Raw genomic sequence first — 27,715 nt, 5'->3', positions numbered from 1 at the left:
CGCCGTTTGTCTGCTGCTCCCAGGCTACTCTATTTTGAGCCGATGAAACGTCCCTTTCAAATTTTACAACTACCAACCAAACAGCCAAGTACCTGTACATAATATGCAGATATGTATGTGTGTGTTTATGACTAGTCAAGTAGTCATCAAGCCCTCCGTACCATCAACGATTTGGTATCAGATGAGCTGCAACACCAACACGCTTCAGGCATAACCATGGCTACAACTGCTTCACTTAGATAATAGCTATGGCTGCAGATGCAGATGTAAACTTTGAGCGCGTCTTCGCTGTCGAGCAAAATAAATTGTTAAATGTTATTCTGTAGCAATTCGTCGTCGCGAACACATCATTTTAATACGAAATCGCAAGCACTGCTGTGAGCTTAAGAATTCCGTTTGCAAAGTACTCGAATTACACCTAGAAAGACATACACATTGTTTTTTTTATTGTTTTTAAAGTGTTGAATTCAGGTTTTTGCATTATTGCTGCTGTAAAAAAAAATACATAAATTATAACAAAAAAATTTGTCTGCATAAATTTACGATTTTATATTCAGCCATCAAGTATCAATAACTTACTATTTAATAACTTCGCAATTATCGGCTATATATTTACAAAAATAATTAGCATGAAAATCATTTGAGTGGCTTAGGGGGTGTAAAATAATAAGTGGTTTCATCGGTTGCAGTTGCAAGTGTCTAATGCAAGAATTTTTGGGTTTTATCGCTATTTTATGCTACAAAAGCTGAAGTAGCTAAGCCACCTTCCGTTGAAAATAAATTTTGAATTATTATTAACTGTTGTTTGAAAACTCTTGTGGGTACAAACGATTTAACCTCTAAGTGTACCTTATAATTGACAAAAAGCCAAAAGGTGTTCAATAATATTTTGGAGTGAAACGTTTCATTTAAAAACCAATTTGTTTTCAGTCATAGAAATTAATATCCAATCAATTGCTCATTCAAATTTATCTACGCTTGAACATATAGAAAAAAAAGCAATTCGCGAAAATATGGGGAAGTCCCAAATATATTTGCTTGCATTATTGGTTACTTTGCTTGTAACCATTGCAGTTGCTGTAGATCGAATTCCGAAAGTAAGTCAAATTGTAGAGCTATTAGGTGAATTAAAAAGTTCTAAATATTTTCAGTATAATTATCTTTAGTGAGCTATTGCAAGGGTGATACCCAAAGTTAATATTACGTTTATGTTGTGTCCGTATCACGCGTTTATTATGTGGAAATGTGGAAAAGTGGTTTTAATGTGGAAAGGAGTTATATGCAAAAATATTGTGGATTGTGTAGTCGGAGTTGAACTAATGAGGGTTATTTTTTGAAATGCGGCCGAAGGCCTCTTACGCAAAAAAAATGTCTAAGCAAAAATTCTAAAAATTAAAAAAAAACTTTCTAGTCGACGAAAGTAGTAGTTTCGAAAATTGTCCACAATTCTAAGTTATAGCAAAAAATATTGCACATTTACACTCTGAACGTGTCTGCCTGCGAACATCGTTTTTATTTCACTTTTCGCAAAACTACACCACTTTAACAATAAATTACTTAAAAACTATAAGCCTCGGGAGGGTACCGTTTTCAGTTTTAAGATGGAGATAAAGCCGTCTATCCCTCCCTTACCACTTTTTTTCGAACCATGTTACATTTTACTAAATTTTTCCCGCGTGCAGTAACTAAGCAAAGTTTGAATGGATGAGCAGTTTACTAAAGTGTGTGATTTCCAATTTGGTAATTTCTTCTTAAGAAAAAGAAATTGATAGATGTCCCTTGAAAAAACTTAACGCAATTTTGGCGAGTACCGGTATTTCCTACGACAGTTGGTTATACGTTAGCGAAACGACTCGGATTTATATCCTGGCAAGAACAATCCCAAACATTTCAAAATGATTTAATTTAGAGAGGTGAATGCGGTCGTGCTTAAATATTGAATATTTTAAGGAAATATTGGCGGCCGCCGTAGCCGACTACCATTCGGATTTCAGAGAGAACGTAGATTCGAATATCGGTGAAGCACCAAAATGAAGAAAAAGTTTTTTCTAATAGCGGTCGCCCTTTGGCATGCAATGGCAAACGTCTAGTGTATTTCTGCCATGAAAAAGCTCCTCATAAAAAATATTTCCGTTCGGAGTCGGCTTGAAACTGTAGGTCCCTCCATTTGTGGAACAACATCAAGACGCAGGCCACAAATAGGAGGAAGAGCTCGGCCAAACACAAAATACAAGTGTACGCGCCAATTATATATATATACCTATATATTAGGCCGGGTCGATTTGTGGAGAGGCAAAAAATCGCCCATTGCTCTGTGAAAATCATATTCTAGGGATCAAAATAAGAAACTTTGCCGAAGGAACCATACCTCTAAAACGAATATATATATACTGACGAGGTACTATTGACGAATGCTCGATCCGATACTCTGATCATATTTATTGATCCTAAGTTGCATGCAACAACATTTGCAAATAAGAAGGAGGTGATGATGTATTTAATATAATTGAGTATCATAAATGAAATATTATAAAAATTTTAATATTTTCAACATAATGCGATTTAATTATAAATTGAATTGATAGCCTCCGAAATATATTAGTTTAATTTTATATAAGATTTTCGGTATTCGTTTAATAGCATAATGACTGTAGACGTAAACTTAACTTAATTTATGAGAGAACTTATAAATGTTTGCTCAAGCTGTCAAATCAGCTTTCATATGCAGTCTCATGAAAAATAAATAAGCGCACGCAATTTTTCCCATGTTTTCCTTCACAGTTTCATTGAGCTCAATAAATGCTCTTAACAAACAGTAATTCCTGTTTTTTACCACCTACCTCGATTCTAACTCTAAACCTGGTCTCCTTTTCTCCCTAATATTACAATTCTTTTGAAAGACACACATTTATGGTAAACATATCGATTTCTCGATTTCTCGAGTTCTTCGGGAATTTAATGCATTCACAGATTCACATCAACTAGACTTTTCTTTGACTAAATCGGATTTCATTAAGATTCTTAATTTAATTCCTAAACTAGTTTTATATTTAATTGTGCATTTCTCGTTTAGTTCTTATTTTTAATTCAGTCTGTAAAGTTCATTGTACTGTAGATCTAATGTAAATAAATAAATAATTAGAGTGGACCTAATAATTTTAAAACATAATAGTATATATATGCAGTTTTTAAATAAATTTATACAAAAAATTAATATCTCATACAAATTTTTCAATGCTTAATGAATTAAAAAGAAATTAATCATGGGTATCATGGTTCTCTCACCGTTCTCAATTTGCGTAAGAATTCGAAATCAACAGCTTTCTAAGTTTCTTAAGGCTGGAGTAAGAGAAATCATTTATAACTGTTTCTCATTTCTCAGGCAGTTATTAAATTTGTTAAGCCTTGTCGTCCATCCACTATAATTTAGCCACTGGCTGACTATTCTCTACATGCACAGGTTGTTTTAAAAGCATTGAAAGCGACACTTATTTCAATATGTATTCACAGAATTGCATATCGTGGGCGTCTAAAGTTTAACAACAACAGAAATCATTAAGCAAGTATATGATATTGTTTATGAAGATGCCAGTTTGACTAAGCATGAAATACCTTAGGCATGAAGAATTACATATGAAGAGGCTGTCGAAAAGTCAGTGCTCCATTCATTCGTATTGATTACGGCGGCGAGTATTGCAGATAATGGAATTGTATGAGCTGTATAAGTTTTACAGTGACGCAGACATGGAGCAGTGAATTAATGGTTGATTACGCGTATGCTAAGTAGCTACGTAGCTTGACGTGAGAACCTTTATGAGTACTAGGTTGTTCAATAAGTTTTGCGGTGTGTTAAGAAAGCCCTAGGTTGTTTTTATTTTGTTATGTTGGTACGCTCTTCATATGAACGTATGTGAAGTTTCATTTCAATCTGCAAATTCATTCGTTGTTTAAAAGCCATTTAGTATCGACGTGTCACTATATTTTCTACAATGGAAAAAATCAAGTACATATCGTGCGATGATTGTAAGATTTAAAAACAAAGGAAATTTATGAACGAATGTTGAAAGTGTATAAGGACTTTTATGGTGTTTGGCCGAGCTCCTCCTCCTGTTTGTGGTGTGCGTCTTGATGTTATTCCACAAATGGACCTACAGTTTCAAGCCGACTCGGAACGGCAGATATTTTTTATAGAAGCTTTTTCATGGCAGAAATACACTTGGAGGTTTGCCATTGCCTGTCGAGGAGCGACCGCTAGGAGAAAAAAACTTTTTCTTCATTTTGATCTTTCACCGAGATTCAAAATGAAGAAAAAGTACAGTAGAAATAAGAGTTGCAGAATTTAAACGTGGTCGTACAAACCTTGATTACGATCCCCGTCGAGGACGTCCAAAAATAGCAATAACACCAGAAATCGCAGAAAAAATACAGGATATCGTATTGGAAAATCGTTGAGTGACTGAAAGAGATTTAGCCTTAGGCAACTCATTGGGCAGTGTAAGCAATACTTTTACTGAGGTATTGGGTTTCAGAAAGCAGTGTACAAAATGGATGTTGCATTCGTTAATGGAACAAAAACACATTCGAATGCGACTTTCTCAACAACATTTAGAGCGTTTTTGAATGGATAATTGGGATCTTGAGCATCGATTCATCACTATGGATGAGACTTGTGCCTATCACCACGATCCTAAATCAAAATAAGAGGCTAAAGAGTGCTGTGAACCTGGTTCTTCCGCTCCGAAACGAGTTCGGTCCAGAAAATCGGCCAAGAAAGTCTTAGCAACAGGTTTTTCGGATGCGAAAGAGATTTTGTTTGTGGATTACTTGTAAACTGGTAAAACAATGAATTCTGAATATTATTGTAACCTTTTAGACCAGCTGAATGAAAAAATTCCTGAAAAAGACCCAAAAAAAAAGTATTTTCAATCAAGGCAATGCACCATGTCACAACAACATTTTGACAATGGCTGAAATCCATGAATTAAGGCTCGAATTGTTTCAGCATCCACCGTATTCACCAGATTTGGCCCCTTGCGACTTTCATCCGCTCCCAGACCTAAAAAATGCACACGTGGAAAGTGTTTTTCATCAAGTGATGAGGTCATAATAGAAGCATATTTTGCAGCCATTCCAGATTCACATTTGAGCGACGGAATTCATAAATTGGAATCTCATTGGAACAAGAGTATTGATACTCAAGAATACTATACCGACTAATAAAGTGCATTTTAAACCATAAAATTGTGTTTTTTTATCGAACGGCAAACATATTGAACAACCTAGTACATAGTGAGAACGTGAAGCTTGCATGCAATTGATTATGCGATGACATGAGATGGAATTCTTTTGATTTTTAATTTATGTGATATGTATAGGTACAATCAGTGCTGCCGCAGATGTGCTTCTTTCAGATTTCTTTATGTGTATACATTTTAATACCTTTCATAACTTATTCGTATTAGCTTTGTCAAAATTACAGTTATGATTATGAATTGTTTAAAAATGTCGCCATGTGTTATATGAAGTAAAATAATTTCCATGTCTCGCTCCACCCTACTTCTTCATGTCATATTAACGATATGTTTCATATCTAAACCTTTAGAAATAACGGCTTCGTTCATGTGCGAATAAATTCGTGAAAATATTTGATGCGGTCACTGCTGGTGGTAGGAAACATTAAGGCGATAAAAGGCTTGGCCGCACCTGATATTTCTAATTACCTATAAAAAACGACTGTTGCGCTTTTTGAAGAATATGTGAAGAAAGGATATTTGAAAAGTGACGCCTAGAAACCAGTAGTGAATAATTCCTAGACGGTACCTTTTTTTAAATCAGCTTTGATATAGGGTTTTCCAAACAGAGGTGTTATTTTGATATCCAAAGAAAAATGCTATTTTCTAATATAAATGATCGGGTGTTTCTTTCATTATAAAGAAGGTACGACGTTAATAGTGGAAAATGAGCCAAATGACCACCACGACCACGCTTACTGGACAATATCCTCATGAAATTTTCCATAACCGAATTGCAAAGTGGCTGCGCTATGTCCTCGATAGCCTCACAAATTCCATTTTTGAGGTCTTGAATCGACCCTGGGCTGTTGGCGTAGACCTTCTCCTTCACGTGGCCCCCCAAAAAAAAAGTCACAATGTGTGAAATCACAATATCTCGGCGGCCAATTGTGATCATCTCTTTGGGAGATAACACGGTCCGGAAACTTTTCCCGTAAAAGATTAATGGTTTCGTTGCTTGTATGGCACATAGCGCCGTCTTGTTGAAAATAAACGTTGCCCAGATCAATAGACTGGCAGAACAAAAACTGAATGTTCTGTTAAGAAGCGCAAGGTGTTGCTGAACAATTTTCAATATCTCGACGTTCTAAACAAATATATATATTAGGGCGGGTCGATTTAAAAATCGCTCATTGCTCTGTGAAAATCGTATTCTAGGGATCAAAATAAGAAACTTTGCCGAAGGAACCATACCTCTAAAACGAATTCCCCAAATTTGGGTCGATTTGATCCACATTTATTCGGTTTAGAAATATAAAACTACGTACACTTGACCTTCAAATTAATCAGATAAGACTCAGGAATGGGAAAAGTACTACAAAATTGCTAAATCATTATTTGGAATGAATGTACGATGGCACATAAAAAATCATTGGAAGCTCTAAAACAGGATGCACGTAATAGCACACAACTATCTGGTGGAGCTTTGCTTTTGTTGGCATTGGTGATTTTTAGCATTGCCGGTAATTGCGCGATTCACACCCGCATGAGTTGCATGCATGTTTGAAAATTTTCACACTTTGCCGGAAAGTAAAAGCAGAGAATGTTAATGCAACATTCTCTGCATTAACATTCTCTGGTAAAAGAGTTGAAATTAATGACGAATATGCTTGTACAATTGCAACATGACAGAACGGCAGTCGCACTGTAAATATATCGCACTTGTTACGCTTTAACGAAAATCTGAACATTTTCAGTAGAGACGAAAAACTGTTTCCGTAAATATTAATAATATAGGTATTACAAGGAAAAAAATATGTAATTGCACGAAAATATCATTAAAAACAATATAACGGCTGTTTCATTCTTATTTGTTTAGTAGTTGCGCTAAAATAACAAATTTTTGAGTGGTTACTCTTTTCTTTTTCTTTTTGAGTTGTTACGCTTTAACGTAACAAGTGCGATATGTATGTATAAGAGAAATAATTAAGCCTCAGCAGCAGTTTTTTTTCGAACAGAAGAAGAAAATCAGAGCTTCACACAAATTACGTGAACAAAACACGAAAACTGGTAACGCCGCTGTTAGACTATAAAACTAAAGAAATTAGCAGTAAAAAATTGTTATGGTCCATCACCAAATTCACTACACTCATGCAATTTATTTTGATGTGTCCGCGGTAGCTAAGTTTACTTACGCGTGACGTATCACTGTTAAAATCATATGAATTTCGTTTCCAATGGCGACCAATTCGGTAGATGGCACACTCTGAATTATCATGAAGAAGCTTCTCATAAAACCACCGAAGAAACGCTGAATGACATCAACAAGAATGAATCGCAAACCGATAGCCTTGTACCGACATTCATAAAATTATGTGCCGTAAAATGCATTTAAAATTCGTTTTACGTTTAACTATGTATTTGTATAGATGATGTCATAAGCGTTTATGCATAGGTAGATTTCCAATATCAAAACGTTCAGTATTAATAGGTGGGTAGAAGAGATATCAATTTAATTTAGGTTGAAGTGGCTGCCGCTAACAACAGCGGCATAGTAAGGCTAGAAATAAAAGTTCCTAGGATGCCACAGTGTAGCTTGCTAATATCTGCTAGTAGATACATATGTCTTATTATAGTAGATATGCCCTCCTTTTTCAGAGAATATATACACATCTTGTATTCATTTCAATTCTGAAGTGCCATTTTAACCATCTTACAAATGAGATCCGTCAAACTGTGCTTTGTAAAAAATTTAATTCGAATCTTTTTACTCTCTCAATCAAATGCTGTAAAAAATCGAATCTCGAATATATTTCGCCGCAATTCACATAATTGCGATATTTTAAATGAGTATTTCTAGAAACAAATGTGTTTCAAAACAATTAACAAATCATTTATCAATTATTTTACATTAATATAAGGGTTGCTAATTATATTTCTGGCCTAAAAATGGAAAAATGAGTTTGCTGGTTGAAAAGGGTTTTACTGTTTTTCAAAATATTCTCCATGAGGATTAATACACTTTTGAATTTGTTTGAATCAATTTTCGAAGTCGTTTTTCCAGGGCGTTTTTACATAGTGTGGAATCCAACGCTAACACACCTCTTTCACTACAAGGTGATCTTGCGAAATCTTATTGTTGCTCGTCATACTAATGCCGGAGAATGCCTCAATCTCACGGTATGTAGCATGACGATATTTTGTGGCACAAGAACTGATTTTGAATGATCTTACCAGGAATCGTCGGTGCACTAAAAACAGCCACCAAAAAAAACACAGTGTAACAGTTTTTTACGGGGCCAAAGGATGGTGATTGCTCGCCGTATAATGATTCATTGATGAATTTTTGTCGATTCCACGAGGAACACTGTGAAAAATAATCGCACGAAAATTAAAATTTTTTGCCGAGATAATTTTTACAACCACTGTAAATAACACTAATATGGCTCGCACATCAAAACGTTTTTACTGCGTTTGTGGGAAAACATGTCATACTTTCCAATGGGAAAGTCAGATGGCGCTTGTTAATACTAGAAGTGCCCAAAGCCAGAAATACAGGCTGGGCCATATAGCGTTTGCTTTTTGAACCACCTATTTTTTTGAGAATGGTAACACAAATGACATGTCAAATAATTTACTTAAAGGTTTAACATTTACGAAATGGGACGCTATACGCTTGAACAAAATTGGGAAATATTGAAAACTTATTTCCAAAGTGGTGAGTCTTGTTCTTCTTTTCTGATTTTCACATCGGTGGCTACGTCACTAAGCAAAATTGTCGGATTTGGGGCTCAGAAAATCCACATGTTACTGTAGAGAAGCAAATGCATCCACAACGAGTTACTCTTTGGTGCGGTTTTTGGTCTAGCGGCATCATCGGGCCATTTTTTTCGAAAATAAGCGAGGAGCCGCGGATCCAGTAAATGGCGAGCATTACCGTGACATGCTCAACGAGTTTTTGGCTACCGTTTTTGAAAACCGAATAATCAGCCGATATTCCGATATCAATTGGCCGCCTCGGAGCTGTGATTTAAGCCCGTTGGACTATTTTTTGTGGGGAGCCATTAAGAACAAATGCTATGCGAAACATCCAGAGACGATTGATGCTTTAAAACACGAAATCGAAGTTGCCATTCATGAAATTGGAGCCCAAACAATCGAAAATGTGCTTAAAAATTGGGTTGATCGAATGGCCTACTGTAAAGCCAGTCGAGGCAGTCATTTGAACGATATTATTTTTCATTCACAAATGACAATGTTCAATCTTCAAAATAAAAAAAAAGTTTGGAAAAATATTGATTATTATTTTTTTTTTATAGCCGATTCAAAAAGCAAATTTTACATGGCCCACCCTGTAGAAATACAAACCCTCATATTATACCTATACTAGAGCCAAAAACATGTTTTGTTTGTTCTTCGCTGAACTGTCCACCGATGAACTGTCCACCTGAATATACTGTAAAAAAAATCGCGTTAAAATGGTTTTTAATATGCCATACAGCTGCAGAACACATGGAAAGGAATAGGCAAAATTTCACAAAATGTGTGTAATTTTTTGTATGATACAAATATTGTTGAGATACAAAATGAAAATAAATGAATTTGAAATTTTCTATTTTCAGAAAAGGCAAATATACCGTGAGCAGGTGTTACCTCACGCGGGTGGTAAAATTCCAGATACAGCATTCGAAACTGATCGTCTTTTCTTGAATCGCTTACAGAAGGAAGGCATCTCTGTACCAGATGGAGTCGTAACAGAGCAACGCAATCCACAAGTAAACACATCTAAACTTCATAATATCTTTTAGCTAACAGTTTAGTCACTTGAAGCTGCCAAAAAACGAAAAAAAGTATGTTCTGAATGAAAAGTACATACATATCATACATACGGATTTATTTTTCACAATTGAGATTGCGATTACTAAATCAAAAGCTCCAGAAATTTGAGGCATGTAAGCATAGATACATACGAGTACATATCGACATATGTATGCATGTAAAAATTGCTAAATTAAATATTGTCAGCAAAAAAGCTAAAAATAAGTTTAAAAAATCTTTTAATTTAATTTGAGAGACTATCTTAAGTGCTCATTAGCTCAATTTAGATTTATCGCACGAAGACAGGCAATATATAGGGTCCGCCATCTATCGTTACGGATTTGAACTAGGTATTATTTGAAGAATGGTAACACTTAGCCGTCATCTGATTTGACAAAAAATTAGTTTTATTCTCCGCTGAACGAAAATGCTGGGAAATATTGCGACATTACTTTGAAAATCATGGTAATGTTGCAGAATGTGTACGAAAATTACGTACGGCAAAGGGAGGAAGAAAAGCACCGAATGAAGCGTATGTGCGTTACCGCCTCGTTTGGCCGCCTCGGAGCTGCGATTTGACGCCGTTGGATTATTATCTTTGGGGTGCCGTCAAAGACCAGTGTTATGCCAACAAACCAGCAACAATTGATGCACTGAAGACCAACATACGCGATGTCATAGCTGAAATACAGTCGCATAAATTGAAAATGTGTTGAAAAATTGGACCGATCGTATGGGATGGTGCATGGCTAGCCGAGGCAGCCATATGAATGAAGTTGTATTCCATCATTAACCGGAAGGATTGTGCTTCAAAATAAAAAAAACAGTTTGGAAAAATATTGAGTAGTTTCTTTTTTATAGCATTTTTAACTCCGTTAAGTTATATGGCGGACCCTGTATTACTGGGATTGAATGCAATATTCAAATTACTAATCATTCACATTTTTTATAAAAATAGTATGCTCCCCTCGTGTTGGAATAAAAAAGGTAAAGCCAACAGCCTTATGTTTAATTTTTATTGACAAACCTGACTCTCTGAAAAAATAGTGTTGCTCCTTTTTTAATTAATTGGTGCTTACGCCCTTTTTGAGTGGCAACAGCAAACTCCAACAAATTTAAATTTTGAAAAAATTAAAAAAATTATATTGTTTATGTATGTAATTTTTACCTAATGTATAATATTATTTCATTACCCAAAGGTGTATCAATATTACAACAAAAACCCCAGAGTGGTATTCCAAATAGCACTCAGCTCAGACGGCCGTTACACTCCCAGCGAAGGCAGATATCGCCACCATGACACACCGTCCATTGAAACCACCTATCTTTATCCGCAAATACACGGGCGATTAAATGATGCATCGCCATCAAAAACTGCCTACCCTACATACAGACAACTGCAATTGCATAACACACAACTCAATCAAGTCAAGTTACAGCCCAAAAAGAAAAGTATTTCATCACACGTACCCCTAAACTTGACTCACACTACATTTTCACTGCCATAATAATTTAATTTTTCAGCGGAATACCTGGATATAACACCCAGACAGAAGAAAGGCCACAGCAATCCATTTAGGACGCAATCATATCAAAATTTCAACATTATTAACACTCCTATAGCGCCTACATCTTCAGCAGCGTTGCCAGGGAGCGGAAGCAAAGTGGATTATTATGTGCCTGACGTGAGCGCTTCTGCATATGTGAGTTATTACTGCCTGCAGCTAATGTGACTTACGTCATGTGACTTAGCAAACTTTAACTTTTATTTTAGCTATTCAGTGACTTTGATGAGCTTTTTAACAATTTCAATTTGCATGAAAATAGTGCGGCCATCAAAGGTGGAGATGCAATCTTCAGTTCCAAACATAAAATCTAAGAGTTTTTACGAAGCTCTCCACTTAAACTGTAATAACAGCAGTACTATTATATATAAGTAAATAATCTCGTACACCTACCTATACTACATACATACATATATGCATAAACATATGTATGTATGCATGCATGCCACAGCATTTTGTATATAATGGTTCATACGTATGTATGCTTGTACATGGGTATGAATGCTAATAGCCGATGCATAGTTAACAGTTTCATTAATATAATAAAAACCAATTTATTTTATTTTTTTCATTATACAAGTAATATGACCCTCTTATTTAGATTAATGATAATGTTTTGTGTTAAAAATAATAAATGAATTATAAATAAAAAAGAACTGTGGCTTGTGATTGGCAACGAAATCTTAAAAGGGGTGAAACCAATTGCTTACAGCGGCCTTTTGTTTATACGCGTAGGTACGCTGATGAGATGCTGCAGTCTCCGTCAATCAAGTTTAGCTGAATGAATGAAAACTAGTATTCAAATAACAGCGCAGGTAAGGTTAGGTGGACTCACATATGTATGTAGGTATGCTCATTACTAAAAATACGCTTATCCAAAAACTAGATAACAAATGCAGATACCAATGAAATGAAATATTTCAAATTTAGATTTACTCCCACTTTTATTACGCCAACCCGAATAGAATGTAAAAAATTGTATGATTGAAACATAGGCCCATTCATGCAGGGAAACTTTTGTTGCTTAAACTTTGCGAATTCTCTTTTTCACACACGGCAACTCCGTTGTTTGCAATGGTTTTAGTTTACAGCCAACAACAAATTTGAGAAGCAAGAGAGCACAAAGCATGTTGACCGTCCTCCCATCTTCCACAAGTTATTAATTGAAGCAGCAAAGGTTGCGCTGTATGAACTCGGCCTAAAGAGCTACAAAGCTGTGTAAGTACATGAAATCTGATTATACTCGAGTTGAAGTTATATCAACGCTCGCTTGATATGCCCTGGTAAATAGTATATTTTCACTTTCCCTTGCATTGAACTGGGTATAATTCAAGGAAGATCCATTGATTTAATGGTCAAATGGACAAATTTTCATCAAAGCCATTTTATAAAATTACTAGCTTGTGCCCGCGGCTTCACCGCCATATAAAGTGAAATATATTAATTAAAACACTTATAGAAACATAAAAAAGGTTTTCCAATAAGAGGTGCTATTTAGATTAGATGTGATTAACGATTTTTTATGGCCGGAATTGGATGGTATTGATCTGGACAACGTTTATTTTCAACAGGGCGGCGCTACGGCCACACAAGCAACGAAACTATTGATCTTTTACGAGAAAAGTTTCCGGACCGTGTTAACTCTCGAAGAGGTGATAACAATTGGCTACCGAGATCTTGTGATTTAACACCTTGTGACTTTTTTCTTTGGGGTCACGTGAGGGAGAAGGTCTACGTCAACAGCCCAGGGTCGATTCAAGACCTCTAAAATGGAATTTGTGAGGCTATCGGGGACATAGAGCAGCCACTTTGCAATTCGGTTATAGAAAATTTCATGAAAAGGATATTGTCCATTAAGCGTGGTCGTGGTGGTCACTTGCTTGATGTTATTTTCCACTATTAACGGCATACCTTCCTCTTTATAATGAAATAAACATTCGATCATTTATATTAAGAAATAGCATTTTTCTTTGAATATCAAAATAACATCTCTTATTGGAAAATCCTTTATTTAATTGGCGTTCATCCTTTATTGAGTGTTTGGCCGACCTCCTCCTTACTATTGGTGGTGTACGTCGTGATGCTTACATACAAATGGAGGAGCATACAATTTTAAGCCGACTGCTTACGGCAAATGGTTTTTTGTGGGGAACTTTTTATGGCAAAACAATTTCCCACAATAAATTCTTGAGACAAAAGGCAAACAATTTCTATTCTTTATATTTTTTTGAAGAGTTTCTACAAGAAGAATCTATTAAGGATGGTGTCAGTAGCAGCGGATTTGTATTTGTTGTTTCTTTCGCCGTGCACATTAGAATGTCAGCACAAAATGAAATAACGAAGAGCCGTTCCATTCGCAGTGTCGCCAAATGCTGCTACCTCCAACTGCATGTCAGTTGTTCAATAAAATTCGTGCTTTTCTTTTTCTTTTCTACTTTCTTTTGCCAAGACATTCTAATGTGCAAAACGTTGTTGTTGGTCTAGTGCCATCAATTTTTATGAACTCACCTTGCGCTCTCTGTACACTATATTCTTAGTTTTATTATCGGTAGCTTATAAATTGTCTGAGTTACTTTGGAATAACCAACGTATAATTGGCCGTGGGGAAGCACTCAGATGCAGATCCCGAACGCCTTTTTAAAAGGCTGCCCTTGTGACTTATTAATTTTCGCTGAAAAACACGAACTAATCGGAAATTTTAAGTCGCTTGAATTTGAATTGGTAAGTTGTTGGAATAATTGGAATTCCGAGAATTAAAATTGGCGCTATCAATTCAAAATAGTTGCTTCAATAATACCCAAATCAATGGCACCTTTGAAGTTTTAATTTCTTATAATAGAAATATTCGGAGTTCGAATTTTTAATGTGATTTGGTTTTTAATGTGATTGTAGTCTTGAAACCTTTAGGCTATTTAAAAATTCAACTGGATAAACAGTCCGATATACACTAATTCCTCCAGCGAGTCACTCAAAATTGGATGACCGAATTACGGCGCAGTTGCGGCCAACATTTGAAAGGGATTATCTTAAAAAAATAAATGTCATGGAATGGTTTTACACAAAAATAATAAAGATTGCCCAACAATTTGAATTTTCGTTGTTTTATTTCAATTTAAAATCCGATACCTCTAAATTGATCACCCTTTATAATTTTGCAGCATTCATTGGGTTTCCGGATTTGTGTAGCGTTCTCGGAAAAGCTATAGAAGGTTAGATAAAATTGGTTGAATGTTGGCAATGTAGCACACGCACACTGGGTTTCTGTGCGACAAAAATTTTTTGTTTCAATAAGCTTTTATTCCAAACCTTTCCAATATTTTGTTAAAAAAATTTTTGTTTCAATAAGCTTTTATTCCAAACCTTTCCAATATTTTGTTAAAAAAATAAAAATAATTTTATTCGCGAGTTCGTATCAACTATTCCGGGATATTCGTTAAAAAAATCGAGATGCCAGGTTGCCGGGGTTGAAACCTCTAATGTGCACGCATTCTCACAGGCATCCACAAATGCAATGGAAATAATAATAAGTGCAGTAAAATCTTTCTGGAAGTTAATATTATGTATAAAATGTCGCCGCATACCTGCAGGCGCACTATCAAGAATTTGATAAAATTTCGGTATATCATTCTCATAAGTTATTGGCTTACATAAACTCTATTATAACCTTGACAGAACAACATCAAAAAGGCCATGGGATGAGAAACGGGGCCAGACATACAAGTAAATATTATATAAATACCTATATGTATGTATATATATATATATACTATATGTATATATATTCATTAGGCCTCTTCTTTTCACCAAGCGTTAGCAAGTAGCGAATGGCCGAAAGAGAGAGCGAGCAGAGAAGTAGCAAATCGGAGGTGCCTAATTTTTATTATTCCAAAAGATTTAAAGTAAGGTAAGCAATATAGCGAATAAGAACGTATTTAAGAAATAAGTTTAATCCCATAGTTGGCGAATTGATGATCTTCATATAAAAACAGCGTATTTATTATATGATGTGGCCAAAAGATGATGCAATAAGATAAATGATGTAAAGAAAATCTTAAAGGTATACCGAGCAGACAATTTGGAGACATTACGAAACCTAGTACAGAGTAGGACAATCACGTTATATAATTGATATGGTTATTAAATTTTTTTTGTTCGAAAATTACTCCAAGGCTCACCAAAGCTGCAATTAGTGATGCCCTACCTTATCCATAGCAATCAGCTGTTTTGATCAAACATATGAGCATCACTGTAAACAATTATAATACAGGTGCTGAAGTCCCGGGTCTAACAAATAAAACACGTTTTTTTGGTCAAAATTAGATTTATTCATCAACGTAATTTCCGTCAAGAACAACGCAATCTTCCAGCACCGCTGAAACATTTCAGTACCACTTTTGTAGAACGATTTATCTCTTGCCTCCGTTTCAACGATAACCTCTTCACTCGAGCAAAATTTATTATCGGCAAGCAAGTCAAAACGTTCTTTTGATGTCATTACGATGTCAGCTAACTCACGCAACTTAACTTTTCGATAATTCAAAACAATTTTGTAGATTTTTTTGATATTTTCTGGTGTTATTGCCTCATTTGGGCATCCACTGCGTTGTGCATCATCCATGCCTCTACGACCACGTTTGAGGTCTGCAAACCGTCGTTGTATTGTTGTTTCTGATGGAGCGGAGTCCCCATAACACTTTTCAAGCCATTACTTTGCTTGAACAGTATTTTCCCCCATCAAGAAGCAGTCTGAAATTAAAACACGAAATTCTTGTTTATCAATTGTTTTGAAAATAACAAAACTAATGAATAGAATATCATGAAATTTTAACAGCTGTCTTTCTAAGGTAAGTACTAACTGAAAAAGAGGTGAATACAATACAACTCGTACCATCTATATCTTAGGCATGGGACTTTTCAGTCCTTGTGTTAGGTGCCGCACCATAATGCCATAACCTTAACTATAGCCATACTATATGTATCTACTGAATTTTGGTTTTCCTCCGTAACCGTAAATAGCTGTGAAATACAGTAGATTCTGTTTTTATGCGGTTTTTTATGCAGTTTTGAAATAGTGCGGTTTTTTTAAAAAATTAAAAAATGCATGTCAACCTATCGGGAATTGTACATATAAACAAGATTCTAAACCAGCTAAGCAAAAACTCATCACAGATTACATCAGAAATGCTAACCCTACAAGTATGGAACCGCCTGCATCACCATCCTGATCAGACGTGTACATTTCCTCAAGTGACGGAAGTGATTTTACGCCAAATCCTAAACGAATGCGCAAAATGCGGGTATTGTCTGATTCTATTTCTGACGATGTAAATTTATTTTTCGATTCTGACGTTTCTTAAATAAAGATATAATTTTCAAAAATACAATTTTTTGTTTATGCGATTTTATTTAATTATTTCAGATTCATGCGGTCTATGGAACGTATCTATAGTTATAGTATGGGACTAGTACCCTTTTTTATGCGATTTTATTACATTATTTCAAATTTATGCGGTTCTTAGCACTTTTGAAACGTATCTATAGTTTTACTATAGAACTGGTAGCTTTTTTTATGCTGTTTCTTGCGGAAGGTATATACCGCATAAAAACAGAATCTACTGTACTTTACTTTTGTTTTGACATTTGCGATAAAAATTTAAATATTAGAAATTAACGACGAAATATTGATTGACTTAGTGGAAAATTAATCCGTCTTTTGATGCAAAATACAAATGTTGTCATTAGTTCTACTTCAATATCAGCAATTTATGGTTACGGCATGACTAACCGACGAATGCTGCAATGTTGCGGCTATGGTTATGGTTACGGTCATGGCATTGTACACTACTAATAGCAGCTTAACGCTCTTTTTAACACAATTTGAAGTAAAAATTTAGTGAAAGAAAAATAGCGAATGTCGTGGTACAGCCGCTATTGTGTCACCCCTCACCGGAAGTAAACTAAAATTTTGTGTTGAACGAGCCCTGCTTGTAAGTGGAAATGAGGAAAAATAGGTTTGATCAGCCGCTTGTGTAGTGTATTTCGCTCTATAGCAAGGAGCTTATCAAATAAAGCTTTACGTCGACTGTATATGTATGGGTGTTACATGCACTGAAGCTGCACGTTAAAAGGTGACTTAAAGTTGCGAAGCTTTCACACTCACACATATTTATGCTCTGCAAATATTTGTGTCTCTAACGGATTTTTACTGCAATGACTACTGAACTTACAAACTTTATTCGCTGAGTTTTTCTTCAATTGGAGCCACAACTAGAGGAGTTATAAATATTATCAATCAGTACCAATTTAAAGCTACTCGAAGACGGTGGGAATTTTAAAACATACTATAAGAAACCCTAATTAGGCGTGATCAAACAAATTTAAACTCTTTGCAAATATTAACAAAATATATATTTTCAAGATGAATACGAAAAGTGTGGCATTGTGCAGCAGCTTACTTCTTGCGCTTGTTTGTATTGCGGCTTCAATAGCGGTGCAAGTGGAGGTAAATAGTAATATACATACATACATATTTAAGATAATAATTCAATCAACATATTTACATGAAAATACTTATGGTATACATATACATATTTTCGAGTTACCAAACAATACTTGCTTAAAAAGTTAGTAGCTCACTTCAATACACTTCGCCTTTGCGGTTAATATGTCAATCAATAACTTACAAGTGCACTGGCATAAGTATGTACCTATGTGAACATATGTGAGTTAAGCTTGTTAAATGGCCAGCAAAGGTAGCGTTCACTTTTGACCCAAAAATTAAGCGGTTTAAAAAAGCGAACCATTTCGATGTGGCGTAACGCATGCAGAAAGATCTAAAAATATGTATTTGAATTTTTCGTCGATATGTGGATAATTACAACGATTCGGAAAATACATACATATGTTGTGCAGTGCAGCGGAACCGGTCTGCAAAATCAACTGCAAATGCCTGGCCAAGTGACCACCAAATAGTGAAATAGTGAATGGGGCAAATGGATCGTCTAGATGCCTATTTACTAACATCGGGGGGCACACGTTTGAGCTCTTTCTTTTGCAAACGCTTATGCAATTCATATGAGAATATGGCACGCGAATTTCTCCATACTAAGCGATAATCAAAAGCGAAAGTGTAGAGTTAAACTGTAATTAAATATTGGAAAATAGTTTACATAGAAGATTTGAGATGAAAACGAAAAAGTAGTAGCAAACATTGCAAATCATAAATGCAAATATTTATGTGTATTGCAAAATAAATGTAAATCAAAATTATATAATTTTTTTAAATGATGCAAAATTAATCATAAGTTTGTGTTTGAATAACTTTTTTGCTAAATAAAAAAATAATTTGAGTGACGAAAACCTTTATTTGGACCGTATAACACTCCATTGCTTATCTGTTTGTATATTGAGCTGTCTAGCTCATAAGTGTCAAATATGATTGACAATCAACGCCATTTCGATGGAGTAATAAATTTTGCTCCACCTTGTTTATGTATTGAGTTTACAAATACAAGTTTGAAGCTTTACTGTGAGCCAGGCCCGTGCGCAGACCCTCAGATTTATGGGGGGTTCCAGCTTTTGTTGCAGTCTGATATAACTTTCTTTGTGTTTATAAATTTATGACACAGTACACACTAAAGTCACAGTTTTGGATATGATGAATCATTGGTTGGTGATAAGGATAAATAATAATGAAAAAAAAGATTGAAACTAATTTATTACAATATGCTTTATAATAACTCATCAATGTTCTCATGCTTTATTCTGTACATCTAATCGATCTATGTCATTAGCTATTATCAGATTTTATAGAAGTAATTGAACATATACTATACATTTATTACTATTTGAGTAAAGACAAATAGCTTTTTTTTCATATCGATTCATATCATGTTTGAACCCTGTAAATCCCCCCCGTGCGCACGGGCCTGCTGTGAGCAAAGCTAGCTAGCCACATCTTTTTCTTATCTCTCTATAGAACACAGATTCTGCATATTCCTAATGCATAGAACTGGTTCACAGTTGATCCAAATTTTAGTATTTTCGTAAGAACGGAGTTTAATGAGGGAACTGGATCTGAATGCGGCACTGTAACGAGTGGAGGGTACAAAAGATCATGAGGCCGAAGTGCAAACATTGAAGTGATCCAAACTAATCTACGGACATGCCGTTAAAGCGAACCATGCGACATCGTTTGGAACATGTGGAAGACATAAGGTGCAATAAATAGCCTTACATACATACTCGTATAATATATTGCCTAACAACATATGCACATAGCATGAATTTCGAGATTTGAATGTTTGCCGTCAATATTAATGTTCATTTTTTCTTATCGCAAACTACAATACGGTATAAACTCTTTCCTGCTTTGATCGATCATTAATACGTGAGCATACTTCGTTCAACTCCAATTCGCACAACATCCAATTTCCTTATTTTAAAGCATACCCAAGCCACTCAATGGTTGAGAAACCCATGAAACTCCAAAAAAGGGTTTTTAATAGCATCGTTCTTTGGCAAGTGTACAGGTTCGAAACCCCCGGGCATGAAACACCAATTGATAGAAAAAGTGGACAATGGCAAACCTCCGAGTGTGTTTATGGAATGAAAAAGCTTAAGCCATGTGCCGTAGGCGTCCTAGGCAAATACTACTACATATATACTTACACATACATATATGGCACTCCGGAGGGGAAAATTAAATAGAAAGAATTCCGTCTTCGTAGAGAATTCATAAAGCTCAGTGGCTTTGCTAGTTATCATTCTTATTTCTCTAGAACATTAATTCTTGACCGAGTCCATTTTTCTGAGCTTTAACAATTTCATAAATGAATTTCACCAACATTTTTGGTACAATATATGTAGATAAAGAAGCATGATACAATAATTTTTGGAAGGTAGTTTAACAAATGGTGGAATTATACAGGTAAAGTAATAAGAGAGAGTAATATCGATAGTGTGTGCCTCTTAGATTTTCTAAAAGGGGTAAAGTGCAGAAGTATAAAATATGCTTACCATTTTTGGCTATTAAAGTGGTGATTACTTGAATTTTTTTTTAAATAAATAATTATTATTACATATTACTTTTATTCCACCCTATGAAAAAGAATTAAGCCAAAAGCCAAAGAGAAATACTCTGAATCCATTAGGAATTCATTGTTCAGGTCGCAGTGTTAAATGCCCTCATAGTGATAATAATAATAATAGCTTTTAAGCATAGGTAATAATTTTTTTATTCAAATTAGATATGAGCTAACAAACCTTTTGGATTAGGCTCAAGACGAATTGAATACTGAAGGTGGTGTCTTCCCAAAACAGTTACTTTATATTTCCGAATTTTGACAAGGCTGCCGCCTTTCCAATACAAAAGAAACGGCCAAAACAAACCAAAGTAGGAGAAATTATTGTGCATGTTTGTGAAAACTCAGTGAATGGCTTGGTAATATTGTGATTTTTTCAAATTTAAACTGAACAAACTATTGAAAACGAAGTGCCGTTAAATTGTGAAAGCACAAACAAATTAATATAATTAACAACATTCACATTAACATTTATACAATTAACAAATTAATACAAAACCTCCAAATGCAATTTTTTCTCGTTTTTATGCAGATGACGCCGGAACGTGTGTGTGTATAATTTTTTTGTTTTTGGTAGTTTCATTGTTTTCGCCCACTCTTCCTCTTCAGAAACAAGTAATTCCCCTTCCCTTTGTTGGTTTATTCAGGAAACCTGACAACACAGCGAATGGGGAAGACGCAACCTTGCATTCTATCATCCTTGGATTGGGCTTATATTTAATACTGAAAAACAAGCACTAAAAATAAACAAAGATTTTACAGCAAATGTTAAATTATTTGTAGAAAAATAGTCTACATTCATGGAATAATTATGCCAACGTAAACAATTTTTGTCAATAATAATCCTCAATCGCAGCAATCAAGCACTAGATGCAGTTGTTCGCAAGCAGGAAACTTGCTTTAAAGCCGATCGATCTTGCATCGATCTCTTGCAGACTTTAAAATGCCACCCAAGCAACAGCAACACAGACGTCAAACAAGGCTGCCTAATGTCGCCTACACTTTTTTTGGACTTTCCCGGAGCACCTCGAAGGTTCCGATTATGCTGATAACATATATAACTTTATTCTCAACGAATCACTGTGATATGCAAGGAAAACTTAACGACCTATATAAGTAGCCTTTATAAGTAGAGAAACGCGACGTATTCTCAAAATTTACTGGATCAACACTATGCCTAACTCGTCATTTTACCAACGCTGTAACATCGAACCAGGCGCCACAATCATAAAAAGGCGAAAATGGTGTTGGATTAGGCATACTTTACGGAAACCTCCCGGGAAAATCTGTCGCTATGCACTTGACTGGAATCCCCAAGGCTGCCGAAAAAGTGTAAGGCCTAAAACATCAAGGCGCCACATCGTTTTGAAGGAGATAGGGAATGGTGGAAAACATGAATTATGAATTTAGCAAAAAATCGACCTTGATACAGAGGGGTTAGAGGAAATGATGATGGTTAAACAATTTTATTCACACAAACATAAAAGATCCAACTACGAGTTAAAAGCAATTTATTGGCTTTAGGTAAAAAGCACCAGCCAAAATGGTGAAATTAGTAAAAACGATTTTGCAAAAGTAAATTCACGTGCACTTCCGAATGGTAGTCCCGCACCAACCTATACGCGCCAATTACAAATAAAAATAAAAGAATATATGCGCAGATGGAGAGCTTCAATTAGGTATTTCATCTAACATGATAGTTCGTCTGGTGTGAGATGACTATTCCTGGAATTTCAACTTTACGCATCATAAGAAAAAATCGTACTACAAACCACCTGATGAAAAAATGTTTAAAAAAAGAAGTAGGCTGTTCATCTGTGGAACAGGTAGTCATAATGGGTGTTAGTATAGCTAAAGTGGCTTGGAGAGACAATAAACTTGTTACTCTGATAACGAATTTCGCAGAATAAATTCTACTTTAATTGTACTTGCAAGAAGATATGATGCGTAGAAAATAATACCTTACCGTTGAACGGCCCTTCCTGGTTACGGAGTGTAAGTGGCATATGGGTGGGGTATATTGTATTCTGTGGCATTGTTGGTACATTAATTAATTAAATCTGAGAAGGTAGATCTAAATTGGATTATAAATTGCAAAGAATTGATGTAAATATTACATAAAGCAGTAAGTATAGTAAAAAGAACAAGCGATATAGAAAATATGAATAAAAACAAAAAGAGAAACGGAGCAGCTCAACACGTTTCGCCCAGAGATGTAAGGCTTGATCAGCAAGGACATTGGCCTGTATGGGCCGACAGTCAAACGAGATGCAAAACATGCGTGCACCAAAGGTGCATTTAGGGTTAAAAAATTATACTCCAATTAATATAATGCAGTACCGGCTAATTGCAAATTCTCAGTTTGCCTTTTTACACCAACGACGAAGCAGGATGCAATGCTTTCGCTTCTCAATCACTGATTACTCCGCTAGGCATCGACGCACGTGTTAGCAACTACAGTTAGAAACTATTTGACCAATTAGATTCTAATAAAATGCATTATATAGGCTATAATATTATATCTATTATATATTCACTAAAATACATAGTCGCCACCGTCAGCTATAATTACTTCACATCTTCGAATCATACATTGTGCAACGCAAAATGTAGAGATAATCGGCTCCAAATCCGTCGCATTTGCCTTGATAACTATTTGAATCTCCATATTTTTTTCCTTCGAGTTTTTGCTTAATTATTGCACAAACATTTTCAATAGGGTTGACATCAAGCGACTGTGAAGGCCTATCCAAAATTTCAATCCCATTTCGCTGTTTCCACTGTGCACACCTTCGGATTCAATGCTTGAGATCATTGTCTTCTTGCAAAGTGCAAGGTTGGCTAGCTCCTCCAAGCATCCTCAGAGCTGGCGGTAATAATGATTAACCTTAACTGGTTACTTAACAGTTCGTTGAAGTTGTCGAATATCAGCAATGCATCAGAACTGACGTGTGCAACTATTCGCCCAAAAGAAAAATATATTCATGAAACACATATTTTCCAATGTTTCGGAATTTTAGGTCTTGTGCACGAAAACGTTCTCAAAACGTGTCTTCGCATACGTTAACACCACTCTACCTTAAACCTGCTTCAACTTCATGCAACGATTTGCCACCAACAAATCAATGATCCCCTGATCTTACTTTAGAGAGGTATTTGTTTTTTTTTTTTTTACCTCGTCCGGGGAAGTCATCAACGCTTTTAAATTCCATATAGCCCTACACCCATTTATTTATGAACGTCTTCGACCTCTTCAAATATTTTACTGCAGATACACGTGACAATTTTTGACCTTTAGGGCATGCACATAGGAACACTGCTTCAAATCGTTTTTCATACGCGGAACTCATTCTGTAAAAATTTCTAAAAAACTAAAAATTTATTTCAAAATTTCTCATAAAACTAACAAATTGCACAAGGTTATGCTTTTTTAACAGCATTTAAATTTTTTTATAACGGAACTCTAAGTTTGAATTTTGCTACCCGCGCTGCTATTACACTTTTAAAACATAAAGATATATTCCATGGCTTCAAACACTTTTTTCAACAACACCTCCAGTTTTGACTTTCAAGAAGGTTTTAAGAATTAAAGTGGAATTAAATCTTCGATATAAAAATATTTACAATATAAAGTCCGAGAAAAGGCCAAAAACAGTTTTCAAACCATTGAACAATGCCATTGAAAAGATACGAGTACAATGTACAAGGTGGCGCAAAAGTAACCTTGCGATGTTTTTTGGCTGTAATTTAAAAAAAAAAATGAAAAACTTTGATTCTTCTTGTGGATTATTTTTATTTGGTCTTTTAATTTTTTTTACATCAATTCGAGAATATGATGTCATGTAAATGGCCGCCGCCACAGTTGATTGCCATTTGAGCCCTATTTATGGCATTTTCCAACACTTTGGTCAAAACTTCCGGCGATAGGTCCCCACATTCTTGACGGATATTGTCTTTAAGAGCTGCAAGAGTCTGAGGCTTGTTGACATAAACCCGCGACTTCAAAAAGCCCCACAAAAAGAAGTCTGAAGCGGTCAAATCAGGCGATCTTGCTGGCCAGTGCAAATCGCCAAAACGGGAGATTAGGCGCCCGGGAAATGCATCCTTCAGCATATCGGTTGTGGCCCGTGCAGTGTGTGCCGTTGCACCGTCCTGTTGGAACCACATGTTTTCCAATCCCAATCCATCAAGTTGCGGCAAAAATAACTCGTTGATCATTGCTCTGTAGCGCTCACCATTCACAGTAACCGTTTGGCCCGCGACGTCTTCGAAGAAAAAAGGTCCGATGACTCCTCCAGCGAAAACAGCACTCCATACAGTGACTTTGAGCGGGGGTTATGGCTCTTCGTGGGTTACACGCGGATTTTCAGTGCCCCAGAAGCGTAAATTTTGCTTATTTACGTACCCGCTAAGATGGAAATGGGCCTCATCACTCATGATTATTTTTGATGAAAAATCATCTTCCTCTTGGTGGTGATTAAGAATGGCTTGAGCGTATGTTAGACGCGATTGGCGGTCAGCAGCTAACAGCTGATGCACCGTCTGGACTTTGTACGGAAACATCTTCAAATCTTGTACCAAAATTCGCTGTAAAGACCGTCGAGTGATACCCATTTGCGTGGCACGTCGTCTGGTCGATGTCGACGGCGCTTCCATGACATCCTCGGCTACAGCAGCAATATTCTCTGCAGAACGGCTACTCCGGGGTCTGCCACGCCTGACAATATCTCGTGTTGTGCCAGTCTCTTCGAGGCGAGCGGCTGAACGTCGCAGTGTTTCACCAGTAGGCGTTGGACGGCGAGGATATCTGCGACGAAATTCACGTTGTGCCAAAGTCACCGACCGATTATTGATCAAATAAATAGTCAGCAATATTCCGCGTTCTGGAGCAGTGTAGCGTAACATTGTTTATTAACGTGTATTTCGCATGTGTTTACTACACAGATGTCAAAACAGAACTGACATTAGGGGCCAATCGCAAAATGTATAGCATTTTCTGGTAGGAGGATTACTTTAGCGCCACCTGTTATATATATATATTATATAAACTATTTACAACTATTTATTTATACAAATGTGACTGTACATATAAGTACATATATACAGTCTGTGTCAGAAGAAAAGAACCGATTTTTTCTTGTAACTTCAAGATATATTTCGCTCTGCTTTTTGCTGCGTAATAGTCCCCCTCAAGGGCTACGACGCCAGTGCTAACTCAGGTTAGTGTCGTTCGAAACATTCCCGTAAACGCAACAAAACAAATATGAGTGAGAAGTACACGAAGCGTTTCGAGGCGGTATTGCACGCATTCGAAAGGGCCGAAATTATCAAAAAAGTTTGTTGTGATGTGGAATCAGCGGTAAAAAGTGTACAAAAATGTTGATGACTTTTCCGAGGGCGGCTTGAAGCGAGTGACGACAAAAAAGCACGATAAAGTGTTCGTCCAAATTTTATAAGCGGGAACCTTCTTTGCGACTACGTCAAGCACACACAATTCTTGCTAAAAAAGGGAATAGATGTGAGTATCAACACCATCGAACGACGACTGAAGGAGGCGAACATATCCTACCGTCCCACATCGCCAAAACCACAACTCTCAAAAAAATACATTGAGAAACAACAAAACACGAAAATGGCGTCACAGTAATGGACTGGCCTTCCAGTCCCCAGACGCCAACCCCATTGTAAATGTGTGGGGAGTTATGAAAACACATCTTGTCGAAAAGATAGTCCACGATTTAAAGCAACTCGTGCGTCAAGTACGCAAAATCTGGTCCTCTTTGTCGACGAGCTACGCAGAAAAGCTTCAAAGCATGCCGAGAAGATGTCAGGTTATATTCGGCAACGATGGAAACTATACAGCTTATTGAGTAATTGCGATTCGTAGTTTTGCACATACTTTTATTTAAAAAAAATTTAAATATATATCTTATATACTTCATGAATAATCGCGGTTCCTTTCTGCTGACACAGACTGTATATGCAAATATACACTATGTTAAAAATTGATTTTAATTTTGAATTAAATTGATTTTACAATTATTATACGAGTCAATTAAATTCGTTGACTTATTCCTTATTATTCATTAATTTTCTTTGTATTATTCATTAATTTATCATTCACGTTTTTAGACCTACGGTCATCTGTTTCATCCCCCAACTGAAGAACATCGCAGAGAAGAAAAACAAGATCTTTCGAAAATACCCGGTGCACCTGGCGTGGATTATCCCATTTACCATGAAGTGCCCCACACGAATTTCCATTGTGCCAATGTACCAGCTGTTCCCGGAATGTATGCAAATGTTGAGACCGGCTGTCAGGCCTATCATGTTTGCCACGACGGTCGGGAGGGTCATCAAGGCGCATCATTTCTTTGCACCAACGGCACCATTTTCAATCAGAAGGAATTTGCTTGCGATTGGTGGTACAACGTTAAGTGCGAAGAAGCTATCAACTACTATCAGTAAGTTTACCAATGAGGTTGCACAAAATAACACTTCAAATTAGCAGCCGCATGCCTTAAAAATGCATTAGTTTATATCATTATTTATTTGTGTATTTTTATATTTTCTTGCAGTTTAAACTCGGATCCGAAACACAATCCTTACTTCCAAAAGAAACAAGAGCTGGAAGAGAATCACAATGAACCTGAGCCATTCTATATTCATGCCTAAATATTCGTGTATTTTTCATCTCATTCCATATTCAGTTCCAATTCCTTGTATATACATACATACGTATGCACAGCTGCACAAATATTCACATAAAGATAAAAAAAAAATTTAACATAAAAAATTGTGGTATCTTTTATTTCTTTACTTATATATGTATGTGGAAACAGCACTAAATTCACTAGTTACAGAGATAGAAAAATCAATAGAGAATAAGGAGTATTCTCTGGTAGCCTTCCTAGACATAGAGGGCGCTTTCTCCTCTGCTGTGGATCCTGGCAATGAATCAATTGCTAAAGAATCTAAAGGAAAGGAGGATACACGTAGTAGCCTACGCCCTACGCAG

At 35.9% G+C, this 27,715-nt stretch overlaps 1 protein-coding gene across 1 annotated transcript; it reads left to right on the top strand.

Moving 5' to 3' along the window:
• The first annotated feature begins 334 nt into the window (after positions 1-334).
• LOC129242117 (uncharacterized) lies at positions 335-27,434 on the top strand. Its single transcript, XM_054878676.1, has 8 exons — positions 335-1,097; positions 9,854-10,006; positions 11,249-11,501; positions 11,574-11,752; positions 11,824-11,925; positions 18,000-18,116; positions 26,830-27,161; positions 27,276-27,434. Exons 1-8 carry the CDS (start codon positions 1,014-1,016, stop codon positions 27,370-27,372), a joined length of 1,317 nt encoding a protein of 438 aa, XP_054734651.1. The 5' UTR covers positions 335-1,013; the 3' UTR covers positions 27,373-27,434.
• The last annotated feature ends 281 nt before the right edge of the window (positions 27,435-27,715 follow it).

Source organism: Anastrepha obliqua, chromosome 3, assembly GCF_027943255.1.
Source record: "Anastrepha obliqua isolate idAnaObli1 chromosome 3, idAnaObli1_1.0, whole genome shotgun sequence".
In the NCBI taxonomy this organism is placed as follows: domain Eukaryota; kingdom Metazoa; phylum Arthropoda; class Insecta; order Diptera; family Tephritidae; genus Anastrepha; species Anastrepha obliqua.
This window is presented reverse-complemented; position numbering and strand designations above follow the sequence as displayed.